At 43.7% G+C, this 24489-nt stretch overlaps 2 protein-coding genes and 1 pseudogene across 7 annotated transcripts in view; all 3 read right to left on the bottom strand.

The window, feature by feature from the left end:
* Window positions 1-891: 891 nt before the first annotated feature.
* Window positions 892-12716, bottom strand: LOC134367794 (carbonic anhydrase 5B, mitochondrial-like; annotated as a pseudogene).
* Window positions 3543-4103, bottom strand: LOC134367516 (ATP synthase subunit d, mitochondrial-like). Its single transcript, XM_063084258.1, has one exon. The coding sequence runs from the start codon at window positions 4082-4084 to the stop codon at window positions 3593-3595; it is 492 nt and encodes a 163-aa protein (XP_062940328.1). The 5' UTR covers window positions 4085-4103; the 3' UTR covers window positions 3543-3592.
* A 420-nt stretch (window positions 12717-13136) lies between the features above and the next one.
* LOC134366963 (uncharacterized) overlaps window positions 13137-24489 on the bottom strand; it is a 311090-nt gene continuing 299737 nt past the window's right edge. For 5 of the 6 annotated variants that reach the window (XM_063083556.1, XM_063083555.1, XM_063083560.1 and 2 more), the window contains one exon: window positions 13137-13604. In XM_063083556.1, the coding sequence (XP_062939626.1) occupies window positions 13340-13604 (265 nt within the window). In that variant the 3' untranslated portion in view covers window positions 13137-13339. Of the gene's footprint in view, window positions 13605-22425; window positions 22725-24489 lie in introns of those variants that run through there. The other variant, XR_010022375.1, reaches the window with a different exon arrangement.

Below are 24489 nucleotides of genomic sequence, written 5' to 3'. Positions count from 1 at the left end.
CACATGGGATTGCCCAATTCTATGTAGGCATAGTTCCGGTTTAATTAATATTGGTTTGTGTGCTACCAACAGATTATAATAAATGTCAGTGGAAAAAAGGGTGTTCCTTTTTATAATCTACCAATACATGTATAATAAATCATGTCATTGTCCAGTATAGAGGTAAAAAGCTCATGTTCTTCTATGATTTAGCTCTTCTCTCTAGTTAATTTGAAGCATCCTGTAAAGCTACACGGCTACACTAGTCGTTGGTTGAAGCAATAGTTAATAGCCACGCCAATTGTATTGTTAAAGCAATTCATAACTAAAGCCAACATGTTTCGTTATTTTAGTTATACTAAGTTTCCACTCATATTGTCAGGGCTAGGGCTCAGACCTTTCACACCCATTCCACAGACTGGGTCACCAGACCCCTCACACGCAGGTCCACGCTAGGTAATTGGGAAAGATCCCAGGAGCCATTGGCAGGTGACACGATCTCATTCCTCAGCAAGGACAGCAGCAGCCTCCAGCAGCAGTATTGGCCTCCCCGTGGCCCACTGGGGACATCCCGGGGGTAGGGGGGTGGGGTGGGGGAGACAGCGCTGTGGATTAAAGCCACTCATCCTTCATACTTAAGTCCATAACCCAGGACACCTGGGTGCACATGCGCAATTACATAAGACAATAACCAAGGAACACCTGGGTGCACGTGCATATTTACATCAAGTAAATATGCACGTGCTGAGGGACAGCACAGGGACCCTATTTTCCTATATTTTCCCAACACATCCCCAAATTCATCTGCAAACTGAGACAAGATGGTAGCACACTTTATTACAAATGTACAAAAATTACAAGACATTATAACTGATGCCAAAGTTTGACCCAGCCTTGTTTTCAACGGGCAGATTAGGATTTCCTTAGGTGGAAATTGTAGGAAGAACGTTCCTGATCATGATCAACCTTGACTGGCTGCTTCTTAATGATCCAGGTGACAGACACAGAGAGGGGCATGGTAGTCAGAGACCCTGAGCAGGTCCAGTAATCCCGGCAAGTGGGCATCAGGCAGGAAGGGTTGAATGACACAAATTCCACAAAGCTGTCCTGGCCAAGAGATGGGGGTCACCGAGTCACTATTTAGTGGTGAAACACTCAGGAATCGCATGACGAAATGATGATTCTCTGGGGTGTCCAGGTACCAGCAGTGGTCCAGGGAGCTCCAGGTACCTCTGGGCAGCTCCCTGAAGAGTCACTGCTTAGGACAGAATCATGCCCAGGCTTTGTTTCTGCAATCAGCTCCTCATTTCTGAACCTCCTCAGTGGGAAAACAGCCAAAACCGTGTTCTCCCTCAATTCTAGTGAGTTTACAGCAGGTGCTGTCCTCTGAGTACCGTTGGGAGGTATTAGACAGTGGCTGGTGCAGAAACAAGGCTTCTTTTTCTCAAGAGGGACTAACTGAGCATTTCCCCTTTCTAAAGTACAGTGCAGATTAGGAGACGCCAGGGTCCTGGACTAGGGAGCAGGGAAAAAGAGGAAGAAGAGGAGGAAAGGACAGGGGAAAAGGTAGGGGGACAGATGGATGGGGGAATATATGGACTTCCAGGGAGAGGCCCCTTTGGGATTCTGAATATGGAAGAATTAATCTTGGGGGTTGGGCAAAGGTTTCCAACCTGAAGGAGAGGGATCATTTCTCTTTCCAGCTGGAAAATCAAGTTTCTGTAAAATTTTTCTCTGCTCCCCGACTTGGGAGGGTAACTAGAGAAAAGAAGGCTGCACTGAGTGTTTTCACAAGAACTGATCAGGAACAGAACAGGAGACAACTTTATGTTCCTGAGTCCTCAAGTCCTCAGAGGCATGGCAGTAAAACCAGAAAGCTCAGTGCCCACTAACGCAATCACTTCTGTCCTCTGCAAAGTAACCCAGGGCCAGGGGCTTTCCCAACACAGCATCATAAATGGCAAGTCTCCTTCTAAGGGAACATTCAAAGAGAACCTGAATACAGTTCACTTAATTACACTTCCCGATTCAAAGTGCCTTGGTAATGTCTCCACTCTGAGATTGAAACACAAGATATATTTCAAGTGATATAGGAAAAAATATTACCTTATGCTTCACTGATGGCAAAGTATCCACCAACTTCTGTAGCTCTTTATGATGTTTGTGCAGCTAAAGAAAAACAAATGAGAAAATGCAAGGTTTAAAAACAATTGACATCGACTACAGAAGTGAATGGAATGAAAATTAAAATCAACCACCTGGTGATTACCTAAAAACAAATGACAGTCTGAAACTGACTTAAACTGGCAATTTAGGATGTGACGAACACTGCTGAATTAAATGAGATACAGAGCAGATGAGCAGGCTGTTTGCAGATGTGCCTGCGGTCTGCAGGGAAAGTGGCCTTGGTTCCATTCGCTTGCCACTGGGACTCACCAGGCCTCGGCCCACAGGGACTCTGGAGGCTGAAGCTCTAGAGCAAACCAGAGCACAGGAAGGCCCAGCTTTCAGCGCAAGCCCGAGGCCTCAAGGGCATGCTCCAGGAGCCTCTGTATAATAACCACGTTTTCTAGCTTCTGTATGTGATGCTTGGACATCTGGGGCCTTGCTGACACTGGAGGGATTGTCCCCTGCAAGGCTGGCTAATTCCTATTGTGCACAAACAATTGGGAGAGCACCTTTCATATGCCAGCCAAGCAATCCACAGCCCACACCCCCAACCTTCTCCTTTATGGGGCTCTTGCTCATGGGGCCACGACTCTCCTGCTCTAACCACCCCAGGGTCAGGTATGAGACAACTAGGGACTGACCCTCCACCCCAGAGCACGCTGAATTTATTCAAAGTAGCCAGATCCTCAGCTGCTTACCCTGCCTTGCTGTTCCTTCCCGAGAAACCCACAGTGAAGTCTCCTGCCTACACTTTCCCCTGGCTCCCTCTGCCTTGTCACCAACCCTGGTGAGTCATCAAGTAGACTTGCATGGTGTGCTGTAGGGAAAGTGAAGGAAAATGGTCAGGGCCCTTCAGATGTTCAGAATCGTGTGGAGCATTTGATGTAATTATGCACATGCGCCCAGGTGTTCCTTGGCTATTGTCTGATGTAGATGCGCATGGGCACCCAGGTGTCCTGGGTTACGGACTTAAGTATAAAGGACAAGCAGCTGTGCTGCACAGCCACCCCTTCCTCTGTCCGCAGGATGCCACTAGTGCTGCTGAAGGCTGTTGCTGCCAATGTCCCCGGGACCCTCCTAGAGGCCGCTGTTGCCAGACCTGTAAGCTGCTGCTGCTCATGAACCTGAGGACTGATGTCCCGGGATTTTTTCCAATTACCTAGCATGGACCTGTGTGTGAGGGGTCTGGTGACCCAGTCTGTACAATGGGTTTGAAAGGTCTGAGCCCTAGCCCTGACAATACAAATGGAAACTTAGTATAACTAAAATAATGCAACATTTTGGCTAGAGTTATGAATTGCCCTGGCCATACAATTAGCACAGCGATGGCCCTATCCTGACAGTTGGCGTAGTTGTGTAGCTATTTTTTTTTTTAACTATATAATTGTTTTTTCTTTTTAATGTCCACAGTTTGGAATATAAGGGCCAGAGCTTCCTCCCAGACTCAATATTGTACATTCTCAATTGGCTGGTGAGGCCAATAGGGATACTTCTGCTTGTCCAACTTGGTTTCTGGGAAGGCTTCATTCAAGTCCTCAACGGTCATCAACTCAAACGGAATTATGTTCTTCATCTTCTCCAGCTCTTTCTCATATTCCTGAATCCTGGCCTTCGAGAGGGACACAAACTCAGCACAGCTTTTCACATCTTCTTTTTCCTTGGCATCCACATGGACAGTATATTTATCCTCTGGCACGGGAACTTTCAGGGCATTAAACTTCTTTTCAAAGTCATCCACCAAGCCCGCCTTGGCCACATTAGCCTTGTAGTAAGCCCAGTCAATAGCTGGTGGCTTCTCAGGTAGAGCAGCCAACCTGGAGCTGAGGGTCTCACTATAAGATTTCAGGTAGTTAGCGATGGCCTTTTGGTTTTGGGGTATGATCTCCCCAAAAGCTACCCAGTCAATGGCTTTTAGAGCAACTTTTCGCCCAGCCATCTTGGGATCCTTCACCAACCCTGGCGGTGTACAGGCCAGGAGCCTAGTTGTGTAGCTATACATGTGCTGTGCCTCCTGCTTCAAGTGGTCTGTGTGTATAACAAACCTCTTCCTTCACGACAGTCATTCCCATGTCTGAACATCTTACCACACCTGATTAAAACAAATCCTGGGCCTCCTTTAAACACTCAGCCTCCAGAGTGGACTAAAGCAAGAAACTTGTGGGAGACCTGCAGCTGCTAAACCTTCAGGAACTCAGAGGCCCCGTGAGTGTGGTATAGGAATGTACCACCCGTTATCCATTAGCTAGTGGTGTGACCCAGCAGGAAAGCACTTAACCTTGTTAAGCTCCACTTTCTTCATATGAAAAATGGAGACAATAGTACTGGCACTGAGAGCTCTTGGGAAGATAAACTAAGCACTTAGCAAATACAGAGTCACAGAGCACTCGCAAATATTAGTTCCTGTTATAATCATTTCCTATAGTTGTTTGCCTTTATCTTTTTATTCTGTTTAAAATATATTTTTAACTAATTGCACATTTTAACCATTATTTACTTAGTTATATGCTTTTATCCTTTTATAACAGTGCTTAAAAATAGAAATACAATGCAAGCCACAGAGGTAATTTAAACTTTTTAGTAGCCACATTTAAAAAGTAAGAAACAGGTAAAATTCATCTTATTATGTATTTTATTTTACCAAATATATGTAAAATATTATCACTTCAACATGTAATCAATGTGAAAAAATTATTGAGCTAAGTTTACATTTTTTTCCATACTAAGTTTTGAGAATCTGTTGTGTATTTTACACTTACAGCCCACATCAATTTGGATGCTAAGTATTCATCACAAATAGTTGATCTGTATTTAGATTTTTAAACATTTACACCTCAAAACGTACATACACATACTCAAGTGGTTCCAAACATTGTTGTTTTACAATACCTAAATTAAATATCAGTTCTTAAATGAAACGTAAATGAATTAAAATTAAATAAAATTAAAACTTCATTTCCTCAATGGCACTAGCCACCTTTCAAGTGTTTAGTAGCCCCACATGGCTTGTGGCTGCCATATTGGATAGTGCAATTTTAGACCATTTAAAAGATATAAAATATATTCTTAACAATCCTGTATTTCAAGCATTGATTATGTAACCAATGTATTGATCCCAGTATTCTTAAAGTGAATAACAATATTGTAATGTATCTTTTCATGCTAGGATACAAAACATCATTTAGAGTTGGCGAGATTTTCGTTACCTTTAAAAATACTCCTGTCACAGCCGAACATCTTCCAGTCCTGCATCCTCGAAACTTTCAAATTTGACTGCATTCCAACACACCAAGTGCAGCTGAAACACCATTAAAGAGGTTTTAACAAATGACCATACAAAATCGCTCCAAAATAAACTGAGCCTCATTCCACAGATGATATTTAAACATTTTTCCTCACCCAAATTAAAGCCACTGAGAAAAGCATATGACAATCTGCTGCAAAATGAAATAGTAATAAAGAACAGGAAGAAATTTAGGCAAGAACAGCAATTAATACTATTTTGGAATACAGGGATTTATTCGGGGAAAGAAAAATTTATATTCCAAGGATGCAAATTTATTTGCATCTAAAGCAGAGAAGATGCTTATCTTGAGAGAAACAGATTCTTAAAAAGTTTTCCAATGTGACAATAGTTCAAGATACATTTCTTCTTTTAGGGATGATCACTTAAAATGTGCTGCTTTTATTTTTGATGCCACATTTACAACTAAATCACAGAAAAAGTTGTGAGCAGATATTCCATTTCCTTATGATCTCCCTACTTTTCCCTCCAAGTCACTCATCATCCATCACTCATGAGCTTTCTTTCTGGAACCAGCATTCCCCGAGCCTCCCAAGTGAGGCATCTTCAAGGTCATGGTCAACTTTGCCTTCAGTTCTATTTCAGAGGACTGCACCTTCAAGTTCTGTTGTTTATATTTCACAAATGCTTTCTAAACTCGCTCTTTCTCTTATTTCTATTGCCACAGCCTCTGTTTTGGCTCCTACCATCTCTCACTTAGATTTATCTGACCTTGCGGCCCTGCTCTGTTGTCTGGGTTAATGTAAAAACAGTAAACTAATTGACTAATGAATTAAATGAAATCTTCCATGCTGCTGTCCTGTTTAACAATGAGTGTCTGATGAGCCTGCCCTCCACCTGCTCTTGTCGGCTTCAATGACCACCATTGTCCCTGCCTCTCCTACATCAGACATTCTTCACTCTGGCCATATCACTTTGTTTTTTGGCCATTTCCAGAACATACTATCATATCTGCCTTTGAACACGATTTTCCCTCAGTCTAAGATGCCCTTCTAGTTCTCTTGGCAAACTCCTATTCATCCTTCAATACCCAATGTAGATGTCCCCTCCTCAGTGAAATCACCATAAACTCCTCTGAGCAGTCTACATCACATGCCTTACTCTGTGGTCCCAGAGCACATTTAGAAACCTTTTTAAGTCACACTTGCTTTATAATTCTAACTTCAAGGGTGCTTCTCTCACTAGATTTTAAACTCTAGGGAGTCAGGAATTGGGTTCGTATTCTTGACACTTTGCAGTGCCTGGTGCATGTTTGGCACTCAATAAATGTTGAATGAATAAATGAGTAACAAAATACATACATGTTACCAGGTGACCAAAAATATAAAATGTTTTTCTTGCGTAATTATCCTTTTGCTCTATGTTGCAATCTTATAATTTAAAATCAGATTAAATAGTATCAGTATTTAACATAGAAGTTATTTGAAAAGTCAGCAAGCAGAGGAAAATTAGCACATATTCAGCACCCACACAGAAAATAGATTTCTGGCAAAGTGTTCATTTCATTTTATGTCTATAGCAATTATAAAATCTATGCAGAGATACATGTATTTATTAATAGAAAATATTACCTATACTAGAAGAAGGAAACATGCAGAAAATATAGAAGGGAACTTTTTCGTATTCTCAGAAGTTAGTGTAATGATGATACAGCAATTCCACTTCTGGGCATGTACCCAAAAGAACTAAAAACAATGTCTTGAAGAGACATTTATACACCCATGTTCATAGCAGTACTACTCACAATAGTCAAAAGGTGAGGAATGGATAAAAGAAAAGTCTTATATCCACACAATGGACTATCACTCAACCTTAAAAAGGGAGGAAATTCTGTCACATGCTACAACATGGATGAACCTGGAAGACATTATGCTAAGTGTAATAACCCAGCCACAGTAAAAGAAATCGTGGCAGCCTCCACCCAGATTTCAGAGGATATATGGAGAAGCCTGGGGCCCAGGCAGAGACCTGCCACAGGGGTGGAGCCATGGCAAAGGCCATCTACTAGAGTAATGCTGAGCAGGAAAGTGGGGATGGAGGCCCCACAGGGAGCCCCCACCAGGGAAATGTCTCGTACAGCCAAGGGAGTGGGTCTGCCGCTGGGACCCCAGAACTGAAGGGCCAGGGCAACGTGCAACGCTGCCCTCAAAAAGCCATAGGCACCAGCGCTGAGCCTGGCAGAGCTGTGGGGGTGGGGCTACCCAAGGCTGGGTGGGTTACCCAGACCACCCTCTGTGCCCAGGATGCAAGACTTGGAGTCAAAGATTATTTTGGAGCTGTAAGATTTAAGGTCTGCCCTGCTGGGTTTTGGACTTGTTTAGGTCCTGTTTCTCCTTTCTTTTGGCCTATTCCTCCCTTTTGGAGTGGGAATGTGTACCCGCCGGCTGCCTGCCGCTTTCCACCAAGAGTAGAAGCAGCCTGAGGCCCACACCAGATGCAGCTGTCCCAGAACTGTAAGCCAAATAAACCTCTGTTCTTTATAAATTACCCAGTGTCAGATATTCTGTTATAGCCACACAGATATGGACTAATACACAAATACCGTATGATTCCACTCAAATGAGGTACCTAGAGTAGTGAGATCCACAGAGACAGAAAGTAGATTGGTGGTTGTCAGGGTTGTTAGCTGGGGAAAAGGGGAGCTGTTGAATGGGTAGAGTTTCAGTTTTTCAAGACAAAAAGATTTCTGGAGACAGATGGTGGTGATGGTCGCACAATAATGTGAATGTACTTAATACTTAAATGTATTCTTAAAAATGGTTAAAACGGTAAGTTTCATGCTATGAGCCTTTTTCCACAATTAGAAAAAAAATTCCAATGAGTTCCATGCCACTGCTAACAAAGACATCAGTACTACCATGGAGGGAGTTGGACCTGTCCTGTGTTGACATGACACTGTTCCTTTAACTCCAGGCAAGACCATCGGATCTTACCCTCACCTGATTTACCTGTAGAATCTTCAAATTCCACGAGGAAAGAACACCTGTTATTCCAGACGTGGAGGCAGGTGGTCAGGTCATAAGAGATGGTGAGGGATTTTAGCGCAGGATCATAAACACTTTCCCTCCACTGGATGTTGATGGGCGACTGTCGATCACCCCTGGGAACCAGATCCAGGCTCTCCCTGAGTGGATGCACTAGGAGAAAGCAGGTCGGAGCTATTAGCAAGACCGTCCACTGTCTAGCATCACACACGAGACAATTTCACAGGTGGGGACCCTGTGCAGGCTAATTGAAACTAAAAGTCAGGAAATAGCCACTTAGGGCCTTCATCAACTGACTAAAGCAGAGGATAAAGGCAGGTCAGACAGCACCTTGTGGAGCATTCTGTCAGCTTAGAAAACCAACGCGTCGCAGTCTGTCTACTAACTTCACCTAAAGCAAGTGTGATCACTCCTGAGATTAGTCCATCGGGAAACAGGGTATTCACGAATGAGTTTCTTGTCTTTGTTGATAGTTTCCTGGGCCCCAATCCCCCCCCCAAACCCAAACTAGCTTTAAATGCAAAGACAAATTAATTTAATTTCAATAACAGACTTTTCAGCAAAAGAAATGGAGGAAGAATTATTGGGCAGCAAATTTCTATCAAGTACCGTCAGTGTTTAGTTGCTTGGGTAGTAGACGTAAAGGCCCGTGGAACCTGCATCCCGTGAAAGGCGCACCCCACCTAGGGTGCGTGCTGAATTCACCTCTCATGTGAGCAAACTTTGAGGACTAGGCAGCCACCCTGCCATACCTGGGTAGAATATCAGCACTGTGAAGGTCCCGGGAATTCGCAGTCACACGAATATGAACTATTAAGGTGTACACAGACAATTCATTTACACAGGCACTAACGACATCGCTGATGCTGATTTTCTTCCAGAGTCAAGCACCAGGTCTTTGTAGCAGGTCCCTGAAAAATATCAGCAGAGTTCCTGATAACACAGATAGACCTGTTGTGACATCCATGCATGAGGAATGGAAGCCACGTGTATCAGTTAGGGGTGGTCCACTTCTCTGCCCTTCAGATTTGCATCACGGATGAGTAGAATCAAGACAAGGAGGAAAACTAGAAGAAACGTGACCGAGAGAAATCATTACCAACGACTCCCTGCATCTCGCCCCCTCTGCTAAGAATGAATCTAAGGATTTGAGAAAGTGACAAGGCAGCTGCTACTCAGTCAAATCCCCACCTATGGCAGGGCATCCTCCTATTTCCATAAAACCCAGAAAGCTGCCTCTAGTTTACTCTAAAACAGGAGACGTTCCTCTTGCTTCAGTAGCTGCCCAAAGATGGAATTTCAAAATCGTAGACTTGTTTTTTGGGGGGTGGGGCGCAAAAGCATCCTAGGGGTATGGACATCAAGCTCCCCTGGGAGTGTCTGGACCAGTGGTTCTCAACAGAGGAACTGATTCTTCCCCCAGGGGACATTTGGCAACCTCTGCAGAGACTTTTGCTTGTCACAACTAGAGGAGATACAGGAACACGGGGGCCTGTTTAGTACAGAGAATGCACAGAGGGCAAAAGCATTCACAGAGGGCAAAAGCCTTGAGTGCACAGAATGGGAACATTACGTGCTGAAAACAGCACATGCTGAACAGCGAAGATGTTCTGATTCAGTAGTAGGAAAGACTGAGATCGTTTCTGTCCTGTTCACACACTCCTTTCTGTACTTCTTTTGAAAGTATACTCAGCTTGTTACTTGGCCAAGGTCATGGTACCACAATAAAAGATGAGACAAGCCTGAGCTCGGGGCTACACCGACTTTCTCCTCTCTTGCAGGAGTTAGCTTGGTGTAGTCCCTCTGCGCCTCTCATCACTTTCAAGTATTTGGGCTCTGAGAGGACAGTGACAGAGGAGGGTGCTAGTGCCATCTAGTGTGTAGAGGCCAGTGATGCTGCTTAACGTCCTACAATGCACACACAGGTAGCGCCCCTACTGCAGAGAATTATCTGGCCCAAATGTCAACAGTGCCAAAGTTCAGAAATCCTGATCGAGGGAAATTGAGAGTATTCTTTTTTTATTTTCCTATTTCTTCCTATAACACATTCCTGTCTTATCTCTGGAGAGATCCAAACCCAATGTTTGTTTTTATTTTTCTTAGTATAAAAGAATTTGTTCCTAAGAGAAGAAATTTTTATTTCAGAAACTTAAAATAGGAAATGCATTTGGACTGGGAAAATATCTTACCAGGATGCAGATGCCTTCTGGAAAGCCCTTGAATGGATCTGATGTTGGTTCAAAGCTTCCTGGCACAGAGAGACCACATCTTCCCCTCAGAGATACTCCGACTGGCTGATAATTTGAGAATTCACACTTTTTAAAGCCAATTAATGAGGGTCTCCTGTGAAGACTAGGCAAGAAGTGAACGAATGATCAGGTCCCCTTAAGTGTCCACACTTCATGCAGGAAATGGAAAGTAGCATCTCTCACAGCCGTGCAAACACCAGCCCAAGAAAACCGGGCCTATTCACTCAGTTGCTCTTGCATGACCTTAATGCCACAAGTTCAGCTTCCAGAAGGTTTTCGTCCCCCCTACCCACCTACTCCTTTATTAACCCAAAGCATCCCCCAAGTAGGAGTGGTTGGTCCCTCTCCCCTTAGTGGAGGCACCTTTTTGCCCAGAGCTTATTTTGCTAAAGATAAACTCATATTTCTGTTCTCCCCTCCCTTTCTCTTCCTTATACAGATTAAAATGATTTCTTGGTAGTTGTCAAACCGTCCCTCAAAACAGGAAGATGATTAAGTGTTCTACCAAAGGCTTCATTTTCAGGTTTTTCTTCTATTTAGAAAATGAAAAACACAGAGAGATTTTATCAACCATGGTTTAAGTGAGCACTCTGCCATTGGTAAGGCATCAGTAAGCCATGACTGATAAGCGACAAAGGACCTTTAGATTTCAGAGAGAGGGTATGTTCGGTTTTAGTTCTGATTTATATGACCAGCCCTTGGTTGGATTTATTTTAGGTTTGCACCACCTATTTCTCCAGCCTCAGCTCTTCAAATGTGGAAAACTCATTCCTACCTTAGCCCCCTGGTTCCTGATCCTCCTCCTTTGCTTAAATTTCCCCTCATTTCACTTGGTGCTTGCTCCTCTTATGGGCTTACCCGTCACCTCCTCACCTCTCTGACTATCCTCTTATAACATGAGCCCTCGCATCACTATTTTGTAATCACAGGACTCCGATTCGTCTTCCACGACGTTATTACTCGGTACGGTTACAATTATACGCACATGTGCTTAATGATCTGCCTCCCCACTGCTCTGCACACCACTACCTGTGCATGGAACGGGGAAGATGAAGGGCATTGCTGACAAGGTTGGAGTCTCCTCTTTGCTCTAAATCCTCTTACCCTGCTGATTACCACGATTCCTTCGTTAAGAATCTTTCGGGCTCATCTCTTCCTTGCCTTGCCCATGACCACCTAGTTGGCGCCTTTCCTCCTGCACCACGCCCCTCCACTCCTGTTCTGCAGCTCAGCAGTTTTCCTCAACTACCACCTTCATCATGTGCTTGTGCTAAAGACTGTCCATCAAGTTGTGACTTCTGTGTCTAAGTGCCCAGCTTTCCTGCTAGGAAACCACCCACTTATCCAATCTCATTTCTGTTCATTCTTCCCAAACTCTGGTCCTCCCGTGCTGCTCCCCTTGGTCAGGCCAAATAAGAGGTACGGTAATTGTAGAACACCCACCAGGGTTTGAAGACTTGGTACAAAGGAAAGAATGCAAACTCTCTCAATAACTCTTCCATTAATTCCATATTAAAGTGATACTGCATATAGGTCAATATATTACTAAAATTAATTTCACCTGTTTCTTTTTCCCTTTTCTAACGCGACTAGAAGGAAATCTAGATTTGCCTATGTGGCTTACATTCTGTACCTGTGGGACAGCATTCCTCTGTACCCTCATTTGCTCTTTATCCTGCACCTTGCTTTGTACTGCCCTTTCCATAAGGAATGTGCTATTTCCTCATGTAACTGAAGCTCGTTTTAGTAGAACTAGCTATGCCTGAGCACAGTGGCAGGATACACAGGGACCCTCCATCTGACTTTGTGGAGGACGTTCACAGAATCACAAAGTGCCTTGTTGGAGCATCAGGGCTGCAAAAGACACTTTGATGTCGGGTCCATTAACCAGAGGATACATGTGCGGTAATCAGCACAGCAGAATGAAGCCCATACTTCCTGCTGGTCAGTTCCAGGGCTATTTGTCAGTCCCAGGTGGCTGAATATAACACTGAGGCCATTAATGCAATTCCGAGGGGCTCCTAATCCACCCATTGTTTCTCAAGATTATTCGAAAGCTAATGAAAGACAACAGTCTGGGGCACCCCAACCTATATGAGTTCCTCCTGAAGACACCACAAAACAAGCCTTTTAATGCTATTGTTCTCCAGGCTTTGTTCTTCAAAATTAATTGGACAAATAATGGAACAACTTTGTAACACAGTTCAGTTATAATATAGATCAGCGCTGTTAAACAGAACCCTCTCTGAAGACAGAAACATGGGATATGCTAAGCGGTAGGCACATGTGACAATAAAATTTTAATGGATTTAAATTTGTATGTAAATAACCACAAGTGGCTGGTGACTACATCTTAGACAGCGCCACTCTAGACCGAGTTGTCCTACAATGTTTTTCTTCTTTATAAAAATAGGGAGATCGTGAACATTGAGAACCATTGGAATAATACCAAATTTGTAGTATTTCCATTCAAGCTGATATTCTTTATATTTCATTAAGCTAAGAATTAACATCATTAAGTTTATTTTCCTATGGTCTAGGGTCTCACACCTAAATGGTTTTTTAATGTGACAATTAGGCTAAATTTCAGTAGATGATACACGCTGTGTGAATCTGATTTTATTTTCATCTTGGGCAACAGGTATAGGATTTGATCTTCATTTTATTAGATGACAAGTCCCCAAAGTAAGGACTCTCAACAGTTCCTGTCCATTACTTGAGATAACAGCAAACAGCAATCTCATTGACAGCCAAAGATTATCTGCAGGGAGCGTGGGCAACAAAAGCACAAGGGCAGAGCGTGGGGCTGTCCTGAAGTGCTGCTTTCCGAATTTGCCACCACTTCCTCCTTCCATTAATCCTTCTTCCGCTTCACATCTTCTTAAAATGATCACATTCATACATGTGAGGCAAGCACTGCACCTGTGAAGAGATAAAGATGATGAGGACGATGACAAGTGTCTCACCAGCAGTAGCTGCCAACCCTGTGTGGCAGGCACTATCTAAGGACTCGGCACGTTCTCTTTTCTAACCCTCACGAACTCGGGTCGTGCTTGGTCACTAGTGTACAGTGGCCTTTCTCTTCATGTATTGAGCTGCCAGAAACAATGACTAGTGTCTTTACAACTAAGCAGGTGAGGGTCCAGAATATAGCAATATGACATGCTCAGTGGCTCAGGTCCGCAGAGACCATAATACTCTCCTGGGTGAAAACAGGTCGGGACAGTTTAATATGGCAAAATCAAAATCAAATGGTGACGGCATCCTGTTTCTCCCAGTCACTTAGAAACATGAAACTAATGTGAGAAACCAATCACGGGAAGCCCCACTTCCTCAGGCCACTGCGATGCGGCTTTTGTCAGTGCTGAGAAGCAGCGAACTATCCTAAAGACATAAGCATATTGGAGTTTAGATCTTTAACTTTCAAATTTTCGCAAATAAAAACACACAAAATAAACATCTAGGACAAAAAACCACTCACACAAAACATTAATAACTGGATCAGTGTGATTAATTTTTTTTCCATTTTAAGCCTTAGACTGCCAAGTGCCAGTGTTTGCAATAAGCCAGTCTGGCAGGATGGAGGTTCACCCAGCAGTCGGAAATGTATGGTGACCCCGGCAAGTCCATTTCAATGAGAACAGTCAGCATTGGAGAAAATAAACTTACGCTAATAACATATTTATAAAGCAGTTTCAAGGGAACAGATTTCGCTGGATTAGCATTACTAATGAATTCTTTTTCTTATGTGCATATAGGTTCCAAGAGGAAAATGTGAGAAACCTTGAATCTTCAGGCAAGACATTCTTTGAAAACTATGTTAACTCACTGTGAATAGTGGAAATATATACAATAACTATTTAAAAGATATACTTAGCCAGTTGATTAAAGTCATCTCTCCACCATCGCACACATCCTCTCCTGTCATCTCAGTGACTCTCTACCAAGGTTACTGTTTTCCCCCCCAGACATTTGGTAATGTCTTCAGATATTTTTCAATGTGGTCACTTAGGATGGGGGGAGTGTGGTACTGGTAAGAGGGCAGTGATGCCATTCAACATCTGGAGCACAGGACAGCCCCCAACAACAAAGAATGATCCACACCCACCATGTCAATATGGTACAGTGGAAAATCCCTGCAACATCCAGACATGGATGAGCACCTGTCTTTCCAGGAGGGCAATGAGGTGGAAGAGGTTTGAGGAAGACCATCTGCTGCCTCACTTAATGTTCCATGTTTACAACAATGCACACCCTTTCAAGCAGGTCAGCTAGGGTTACTCAGCAATTCAAATTTGGGACAGAATATTCCAGAAGGTGAAGCTACTGAACTGCTTGCAAACTTTAATAAACAACTTCCAGAAACTTAAGAGTCACAGAAATAATTTGCAGTCTGTGGACCACCCTTAGTAAAAACACAATGGCTAACAAGAACAATAAACAATATGTTCCAAAATATTTGAAACTGGACATCTCATTTCTCTTGGCCAGTTTCTGTATGACATCATATTGACATTTTAAAATTGGTCAAAATGGGCAGGCCTGTGGCTCACTTGGGAGAGTGTGGTGCTGGTAACACCAAGGCCACAGGTTCAGATCCCTATATAGGGATGGCCAGTTAGCTCACTTGGGAGAGCGTGCTGCTGACAACACCAAGTCAAGAGTTAAGATCCCCTTATGGGTCATCTTTAAAAAAAAAAAATGGTCAAGAAAGTACTTTCCACATTTACTTTAATAGATCAGTAGAGAAACAGTCATTCTCACATATAATCTTAAATCATATAAAACCACACTGGAATGCCAATGACCCATAGCCACAAAGGCTTAACACATGTGATCGTTATAAAACCAACAAGCCTTTCTGCTCTCTTTGAGGTAGAAGTGGACTCGGTTCTGGGTTTTCTTAAGTGCAGATATGGAGGCTGCAGGGCCTCACTAAAATGAACCTCTGAAGCTGGAACCTTCTCCATACTAATTTGCATGGAGACACTTGAAGAATGACCCTCAGGCTATTCCTCACCACCATCCTTAGCTTGAATTCTATCGGTTCTCAAATAACTTGCAGGAACATATACCCTAGTGCGAGGAAGGAGGAGGAGGAAAGCTGTAAACACTAGAGATTTGAGATGCTGAGGAGGAGGAATCCTCTAGGTAGGATAACAACATTCAGAGCAGCAGTTCACACCCTGAGTGGTTGGGAGGGCCAGGGATAATTCACTTTTTCCCCAAACCCATTGGTCCCTCACAGCGACATTTACTTTTCGTCACATCCACTGCCTGCGCCTGGACCCACAGACTTCACTTCTCCATGTCCTGCCCTTCTCCAGCCTGTGCTGATGTTCTTGCTTCCCTGGACCACCCGCCCTCCATCTGGGCTTTGGTCACTCCTGCCCCCTGTTCAGGTGACTGACTCCAGCGTGATCCCTCAAAGGCTGCCTGACCACCTGCTCACCGGGTTGGCCCAGCACCCTCTTCTTGGCCCAGCACTTGCGGCAGCTGGAGGAAGCACCTGAACAGGAATGTCCTTTACTACTTCATCCTCCCAGCACCTAGACCCCACGGTGGTGGGGACTGTGTCTGTCTCCATCACAGCTGCGTCTTTCAGGCCCTGATTCCCCACAGGTGTTCGAGAAGTACTAGCTGAAAGACCTGAGGAGGCTTCCTTGGTGACAGAGATTTTAACGTCAAGAATTGAGAACTGTGACATGACAGCCAGCATGACATGACAGTACTGAGGGGCCTTCCATTTCTCAAATGCCACCCCCCCAATTGTAGGGCTGTTTATACTTTCAAAACTTTTAAATGCTTGTCCTTTAAAAGGAGGGTCTCATATCCCTACCTGTCAGATCTTAAGGAACCCCAAAGTCCTGCCTGATCTATAAGAGGGACATAGCCGAACATGAACCAGACCTAGCCTCACAGGGATGGGAACTCTGTCAGTTAGCATTTCCACCCCAACATCTACTGCATTTCCTCTGCTGCAGGCACTGCGTCAGGTGCTGTGATGCAAAAGTGAATAAGGCTTGAGCTCTACTTTCCAGGGGTGTAATTTTTCTCCTCCTATGAGTCTCTTGAAATGCACATAGTATGGAAAGGGAAAGCCACAGCAAACCAGGTCACAGCACGGTGTTTGTGCCGCCTAAGATTCTGCCTTGTCTTGCCAAAAAGTGGGCTCTTAGTGGTACAGCCATGGGGGGGCGGGGGTGCCAAACACCAGAAAAAGAGAAGTTTGGGGCCATTAAAGACACATTTCACCCACAGACCTGAACTTTATTTCTTCACATCATCTTTCCAAGACGAGTGTAAGAAACAAAACCCACGTGATCCCCAGCGATGCTAAGCAAGGAGGCCAACATTGTGATTTCACCATTCTCTCTTCATGCATGTCCCTGCTACTAGTTGGCTGTGAACTAGCTCTTTTCTCTGTACTGCTGTCCTTGAACCTGCTGCACCTGAGCTACAGGGGAGAAGGCTACACCTAAGTGAAAAGCAAGAAAATCACCTCTACGTGTATCACAAAATGCAGCACAGCAGGGCTGGAAGCTAGTCATTTGGCTGAGTGCCTTGCACTTTGTGCGTGCATCACTTTGGGAATGTTATACACTTGTAGTGGGTTAGAAATCTTGATTCTCCTTTGATCTTAGAATAAGATCTTTAGGTAAATATGTGAATGGAGCTAAGAGGCTCTCCAGTGGAGGACAAAAGTCCACAAATAGCTTGGCAAAAGCCATCTAATCAACTCTAATCACTGTTTAGGGATGGGATTGTGTATTTTAACTGTTTTAGGTCCCTGGTTTGATTCTGGCTTGAAGGACTATTGACTATTTAACTCACCGATTGTTCTTAAGATATGTTAAGGAAACTGCTTGAATGCTGTTTAAATATGCTGAGAAAATCGCTGTAGGAAGTATGTGGAAAAGAAAATGTTTGATAAGGACAAGCTGTTTCTTGGCGGATGGACTTAGCTTTTTACAAGTTGCATTCTGGAATGCCACAATGTTAATTTACTGCTGTTACTAGTTTTACACTGCCGGTTTTTAGGTCCTTCTTTGACGATTGAATCAACTGATTTTTCTTATGGAACTTCCTTGTCTTGTCAATAAAAAGAAAGGCGGATTTTGAATCGGGGCTGCTCCCCTGATGGGTGCAGTCCCTCTAGGCCTCATTCATGTTACTTTGAGTGTTTCTTTCTTTTTTTTGTCTGTTACACAGAGGGAAGTGTAACAGACACTGAACTCAGATGGGCCATCATGTGAAAGAGGAGTGTTAGGAAGTTCGTGTATAACACAGCAGCTCCTCACCTCCAGGCCTAACTCCCTACCTGGCATCTTTAGGACGGCATAATAGCTTCTAATAAGATACCATAGACTGGATGGCTTAAACAAAAGAAATTTATTGTTTTACAGTCTGGAGGCCTGAAGTCTGAGATCCAAGTTGTCTGAAGGGTTGTTTCCTTCTGAGGGCTGTGGAGGATCTGTTTCTGGCATCCCTACTTGGATAGTTAGTTTCATCTGCCAACTTGGCTAGGCCACGGTACCTACATATTTGGTCAAATACCAGGCTAAATGTCACTGTGAAGGCATTTTTTAGATGAGATTAACATTTAAGTCAGTAGACTTTGAGTAAAGCACACGACCCTCCATGTGGGTGGGCAACATCCAATCTGCTGAAAGCCTTAAGTGAAAAAAGACTGGAGGTCCCCTGAAGAAGAGGAAATTGTCCCTATTTACTGCCTCTGAGCTTCAGCTGTGCTATGGTTTGAATGGCTCTGTCCTCATGAATGGATTAATGCCATTATTGTGGGAGTGGGTTCCTGATAAAAAGCTGAGTTCAGCTCGCCTCCCCCTCACCCCCCCACCATACACTTGCTCTCTTGCCCTTCCACCTCTTGCCATGGGATAACACAGCAAGAAGGCCCTCACCAGATGCTGAGCAGATGCTGGTGCCATGCCCTTGACATCCCAGCCTCCAGAAAATGTGAGCAAAATAAATTTCTGTTTATTATAAATTACCCAGTCTCAGGTTTTCTGTTACAACATCATAACATGGACTAAGACAAGCTGCAACATCAACTCTTCCCTGACCCTCCAGCCCGCTGGCCTGTACTAGATTTCAGATTCCCATCCTCCATGCTCACATGAGCCAGTTCCTTAAAATAAATCTCTCTATACATACACACATACACACACACACACACACCCTACTGATTGTGTCTCTGAAGAACACTGACTAATACACCAGGCTTCCAGTAGTTCCTTGGCTTGTGACAGTGTTAACACCAATCTTCACAGAGCACTCTGTGTTCTGTGTACAAATATCCCCTCTAATTAGGGACACCAGTCATACTGGAGTAGGAACCACCCTCACGACCTCATTTTAATTTGATTACCTCTGTAAAGACCCAATCTCCATATAAGGTCACATTCTGGGATACTTACTGGGACCTAAGATTTGAGTATATGAATATGGGGGGGGGGGTTGTGGATAATTCAGTTATAACAACCAGTCACACCTAAAGAATGTCTGCATCACGCAAAAGGTGTTGGAAATCCTCAAGTCAAAGTTAAAATTACTTTTATTCAGCTTTATATGTGTGTGTTTGTATAAACACGTTTTTTAGAGGGAGTAGGTATGTCAAAATGTCTGAGCAGATGAGAAATCACCTTGTTTAAGCCATGTAAAGGTCTGGCTCAGGATTTAAAAGAGACTACAAATGAACTTTCAGTACACTGCATCGATACTACCTGGAACCAGATAATAGTACCTGGTTTTTAAATACAGTTGTCTCTCCATATCCATGTGGTATTTGTTCCAGGACCTCCCGTGGATACCAAAGTCTGTGGATGCTCAAATCCCTGATATAAAATGTTATATTTTCATACAACCTATTCACATCCTCCCATATACATTAAATCATCGCTAGATTACTTATAATACCTAATATAATGTATATGCTATGTTGTTGTTATACTGTATTGTTTAGGGAATGATGACACAAAATAAAAGTCTGTACATGTTCTCGGGTGGAGGCAATAGCTACGTCAATTGTATGCCTAGGGCAATTCATACCTAAACCCAAAATTTTCATTATTTTACTTACACTAAGTTTTCCATTTGTATTGTCCAGCCTGGGCCCCACATACCCTTCAAACCCATTGTACAGACGGGTCACCAGACCCCTCACACTCAGGTCCATGCTAGGTAATTGGGAAAGATCCTGGGAGCCATTGGCAGATTACACGAGTTCAGTCCTCAGCAGCAGCAACAGCAGCTTACAGCGGATCCAGCGGCAGTGGCCTCTCAGAGGGTCCCACACACACTGGCAGCAACAGCCTCCAGCAGCAGTAGCGGCCTCCCTGTGGCCCCCTTGGGGACATCGGTGGGGGGGGGCGTGGACCAGAGGCACTCGTCCTATCTACTCGTCATAATCCAGGACACCTGGATGCACATGCACAATTACATTAGACAATAACCAAGGAACACCTGGGCACATGTGCCTATTTACATCAAATGCTCTGCAAGATTCTGAACATCTGAGGGACCCTGACCATTCTCCTATATTTTCCCAACACATGTTCAGTACAGATGCAATTATTCTTTTCAAATATTTTCAATCCGGAGTTGCTAAATCCACAGATACAGAATCTATGGATACAGAGAGCAAACTGTACCTTCATTACCTGAATTCACCCAGCAGGTTTAAAGAGCAATAGACCATGGGTCATCTGAATTTAGAATCTGATTCTAATTTTTTTTTTCCCTCTTAACTTGTTATTAGGGAAAACTTCAAACTTATACAAACGTTGTGAGAATAACAAATCACCTGTATATCCGATACAAGAGTACTTCAAAAAGTGTGAAAAAATGAAAAGATAATACAAATCTTTCCATGGACTTTTTTTTTTTTTTTTTTTTTTTTTGCCGTTTTTTCGTGATCGGCACTCAGCCAGTGAGTGCACCGGTCAGTCCTATATAGGATCCGAACCCGCGGCGGGAGCGTCGCCGCGTTCCCAGTGCCGCACTCTCCCGAGTGCGCCATGGGCTCGGCCTTCCATGGACTTTTTCAAAACCCCTCATACTCCCTTGGAACCATTATCAACTTATGGTGGGATGCCATCACTCAAAATCTATGTAGGCATTGGATTTTACTAACACGTTCTTTATCTGCTATTAACAGACTCAGAAATGGGTGAAAAAAGAAAAGATTCAAAAAGTCTCTTTAAATCATCCATAATTGCGTATGAAATGCCTCCTAGCTTGAGCTCTCCCTAATTAAACCATATATACTGACGCACAACAGACAGCAAAAGTACTGACAAAAGGTTATAATTACATTAAAAAATTCCTTGTCATCAGATTGATCCTCCATTTTTTTCACCTTCTGATTTCAAAAGGAAGCCAACCTCTTGCAATTCCTTGCAATTCAAATTAGAAATTATGTTGTCATGTCTTAAGAAATTTTTGCTTCCTCCTCTCTCCCATTTCTTCCCTGAGACCATGATCCCAATGTAGTGTTGCCAAAGGTTTCAAACCATGTTTTTCATACCTGATTTGTGTGTTGCAACTAACCGCTCTAGTGCGGCCAATGAAATACAATGCACTTCCCTCTTTCTATCAGATTATTTCCCTAATATTCATCTTCACTCACAATTTACTCAACCTTTGTTGCATTCCAGCTGTGAGCCATTGCAGCATTTTGCCTGGGTCCAGGGAAAACAGGGCAGGTGTTCACAGAGAACCACGCCCTTGTTGATTTTAGACTTTGGGTGGATTCTAGCCAAGGTATTGACTTTAAAAAAATCTGAGTAAAGGAGGAAAGCCCGACAGAAGAGTTTTCATTTCCAAAACATTCGAGAACAGTGCAGCTCTTCACTAGGTCCCTGAAGAGACGGTGGGTGGGATGACCTTTGGTTCAGTGGGACTGTGAGGCCGGCTGTGAACAGTGACTGCTCTGAGAGATGTGAAGAGGAAGCTTCTCTCATCAGACTTCTCACTACTCTCCACACTGCAGCAACAGTTTTAAATAGCAGAGCGAAGATGGACAGATTATCAGTAAAGAAAGAAGGGGAAGCAGAAAGCAATGTGGTTTTCAGTGGCTGACACAGAACAAATTCTATCCAAATTAAGTTGTAAGCATCTTCGCTAACCCCTCTTATTTCTCAAGTTTTCCAGCAAAAACAAAAGAGAGGGAATTATCCTGACAGTAACGTGTTCCCAGCAGCATCGGAGCAGTAGCATTTAACGCTGAATGTCATATAGAATCCCAGCCACCAATAACGTTTGTAGTTTTGGAGGTTCCTCTCCTCCAGCTCTGGGGCGGGACACTAAAGGACAGAAGGAACTGAGGAGTGGAGAAAGCTCAGATGGTCCACGGGCCACACCTGTACTGTTGATGCCCTATCCTGGGTCTTTCCAGAACCCCTGGCATAGTCAGAGGAGGAAGATCAACAATGCAGACCCGAGGGAGTCCCAGCTGGCTGCGCCTCGGTATCTGGAACTGCACCCCTCATCCTGCAAAGTCTCTGGACAGCTGTTCTACACTTCAATGGACAGAAGAGTGTCTGGTGACGCTCGCAGTGGAAGAGAAGGGCTAAAGTGAGTAAGGGACTATTCTCCGCGGCCACCTACCACCCCCTTCCTCAGAGAAGCTCCGCCGGGACCCCAGCAATCCTAACGGGGCCAAGAGCTCTCTGCCAGGCCACGACCCCTGCTGCCCGCGCTCCACATCGCCCCCCGCCCTTACCAGAACGACTTCGCTGAGTCGGAACCCCCTCGTTCGCTTCCGGTTCCCGTGTTTCCTGCGCGCGGCCACCGTGGCCACGCCCCTTATGCGTCGCCACGCCCAGACGCTGGAGACGTCATTTCGTTGATTCAGGCCACGCCCCGTCAGTCAGGCCTCAGTCCCCGGCAAAGCCTGGAGCTCTGTCCTGGCTGCGCTCTCCACGCCGCCGGCGCCCGGATCCGCAGCTGTTCTCCGACTTGGCTGCATATCGCCTGTCACCGCCAGCGGCCTCCAGCTGCGGCCATGCGCCTGGGCGCTAACTTGCCTACGCCCCTACCCTCCGCGGGCTCCACCATCTTTGACACGCCCCTGAGCGCAGCAAAGCCCCGCCTCCGCGTTCCGAGCACGTCTCTTCGCTCCGCCTACGCCATGTCCCGCCAGAAGCACTAATAATATTGTATCAATTGTTTTCACTTCAAACAGAAGTTCAAAGTTTCAAAGCCAGAATTTAATTGTGTTTAGTCTGACTGAACACACTTGTAAATATCTTTGTGGAAATACTGCTTATTTAATCTTCATATCAAAAAATTTACATTTCTAGGCTAGAGTGTGGTGTTATATATAACAAGGTCCAGGGTTCCGATCCCCATACCAGCCAGCAAGAAAAAAAAATTACATTACTTTCTTCCTTTCTTTTTATTTTTGACAGCTGGCGGGTTCAAGGAACAAACCCTGGACCTTGGTGTTATCAGCACCATGCTCTAACCAACTGAGCTAAGCAGCCAGCTCCGAAATTTTACATTTCTATTTGCATAGGTTTTGAAATGAACACGATCTATTAGAACATCAGTACAGGTGTAAAATTTAAATAAATATGTATGTGTATATGTATGATGCACACTCAGAAAACTGTTCCAGACTAGCATGCATGATGACTCAATTTTAAAGGTTGGCAAAGTCACTTAGAGTGCTGGATAAACCGTCAAATGTCTTCAGGGGCACAGTTCATGTCTCTAGAAGGCCAGAAACAGGCAGTACATGCAGCAATATGGGATGTATAGTGCTTACTGGACCCTAGTTTGAGAACCCATTTGATATTTGATATAGATCCCTCCACTGCTAATCATTCAATATTATGGGCAGAACATACTTTCTGGCTTTACTGAGCAGTTGATATGTCATATCATGTTAATAGTTATCAATACGACCTTGTGGTCTTCGCGTTTCCAAGCTTTGTAGAGACCACTTAGATATCACCTAATGTTATATTACATAATAGGCCCTTTTGCAGTAATTATTGCATCAACGAAATAACTCAAATAAGCATTGTCTCTACTTCAGGGCTGTGTGATAATCATAGAAGCTTACCCTGAGAATTGTAGCACTAAATATTATAGTTTTTTCACTTAAGGAGTCCCAAACACTGGGGATGGAGGAGTTTATCTAAATGATTTAGAAAAAAGAAAAAATTAACCTCAGTCAACACATGTTTTGTCCCTATGCTATAAAAATGATCCTCCCGTTGTCCTTCATGTTTTTAATGTTGCATTTTCTGGCTATTTATCTCAAAACAAATACATAGGATTAGTATGTGTACCTATTAGTAATGAGTGCAATAATGTGAAAAACTCTGGAAGTTCTAATTATATCAGAGCTGTCAAGTAGTCGATAATGTATATATTCTCCAAATTCAGCCTCCGTCGTCTAGTTTATCATAATGACACTTGCATGTCATCGAGGAGAAGATTAGGGTCTATATTGCAACTGCTGTATGGAAGATACATGTTCCTTTGTGCCCTGCGTTTGTTTCCCATAAAATAACCATATAATCTGTTTATTATGCAAATAGCATCACTTAAGGCACAAATATAAAATGGTGTTCCTCTAATTGACCCTTTCTTTAAGCTGTACGGCTAACTTTTTTCACTGCCTAGGATAAAATTACATTCAGATTCCATAACATTTCCAATCACTCTTAGATAAGGAAAAGATCTTTGGCCACATTCAGTTCAAAGAACAGTCTCATTTTTATAATTAAAATATTTGGCTCATTATAACTATGAAAATTCCACAGTCTTATTCAGT

The sequence above is a fragment of the Cynocephalus volans genome, chromosome X, assembly GCF_027409185.1.
Source record: "Cynocephalus volans isolate mCynVol1 chromosome X, mCynVol1.pri, whole genome shotgun sequence".
NCBI classification, from domain to species: domain Eukaryota; kingdom Metazoa; phylum Chordata; class Mammalia; order Dermoptera; family Cynocephalidae; genus Cynocephalus; species Cynocephalus volans.
Note: the sequence above shows the minus strand (reverse complement) of the source record. Positions and strands in the feature narration are given on the sequence as shown.

What these genes read in the sequence shown, in the direction of transcription:
- LOC134367516 (XM_063084258.1), bottom strand. Translation starts at nt 4,084, where the DNA reads ATGGCTGGGCGAAAAGTTGCTCTAAAAGCCATTGACTGGGTAGCTTTT.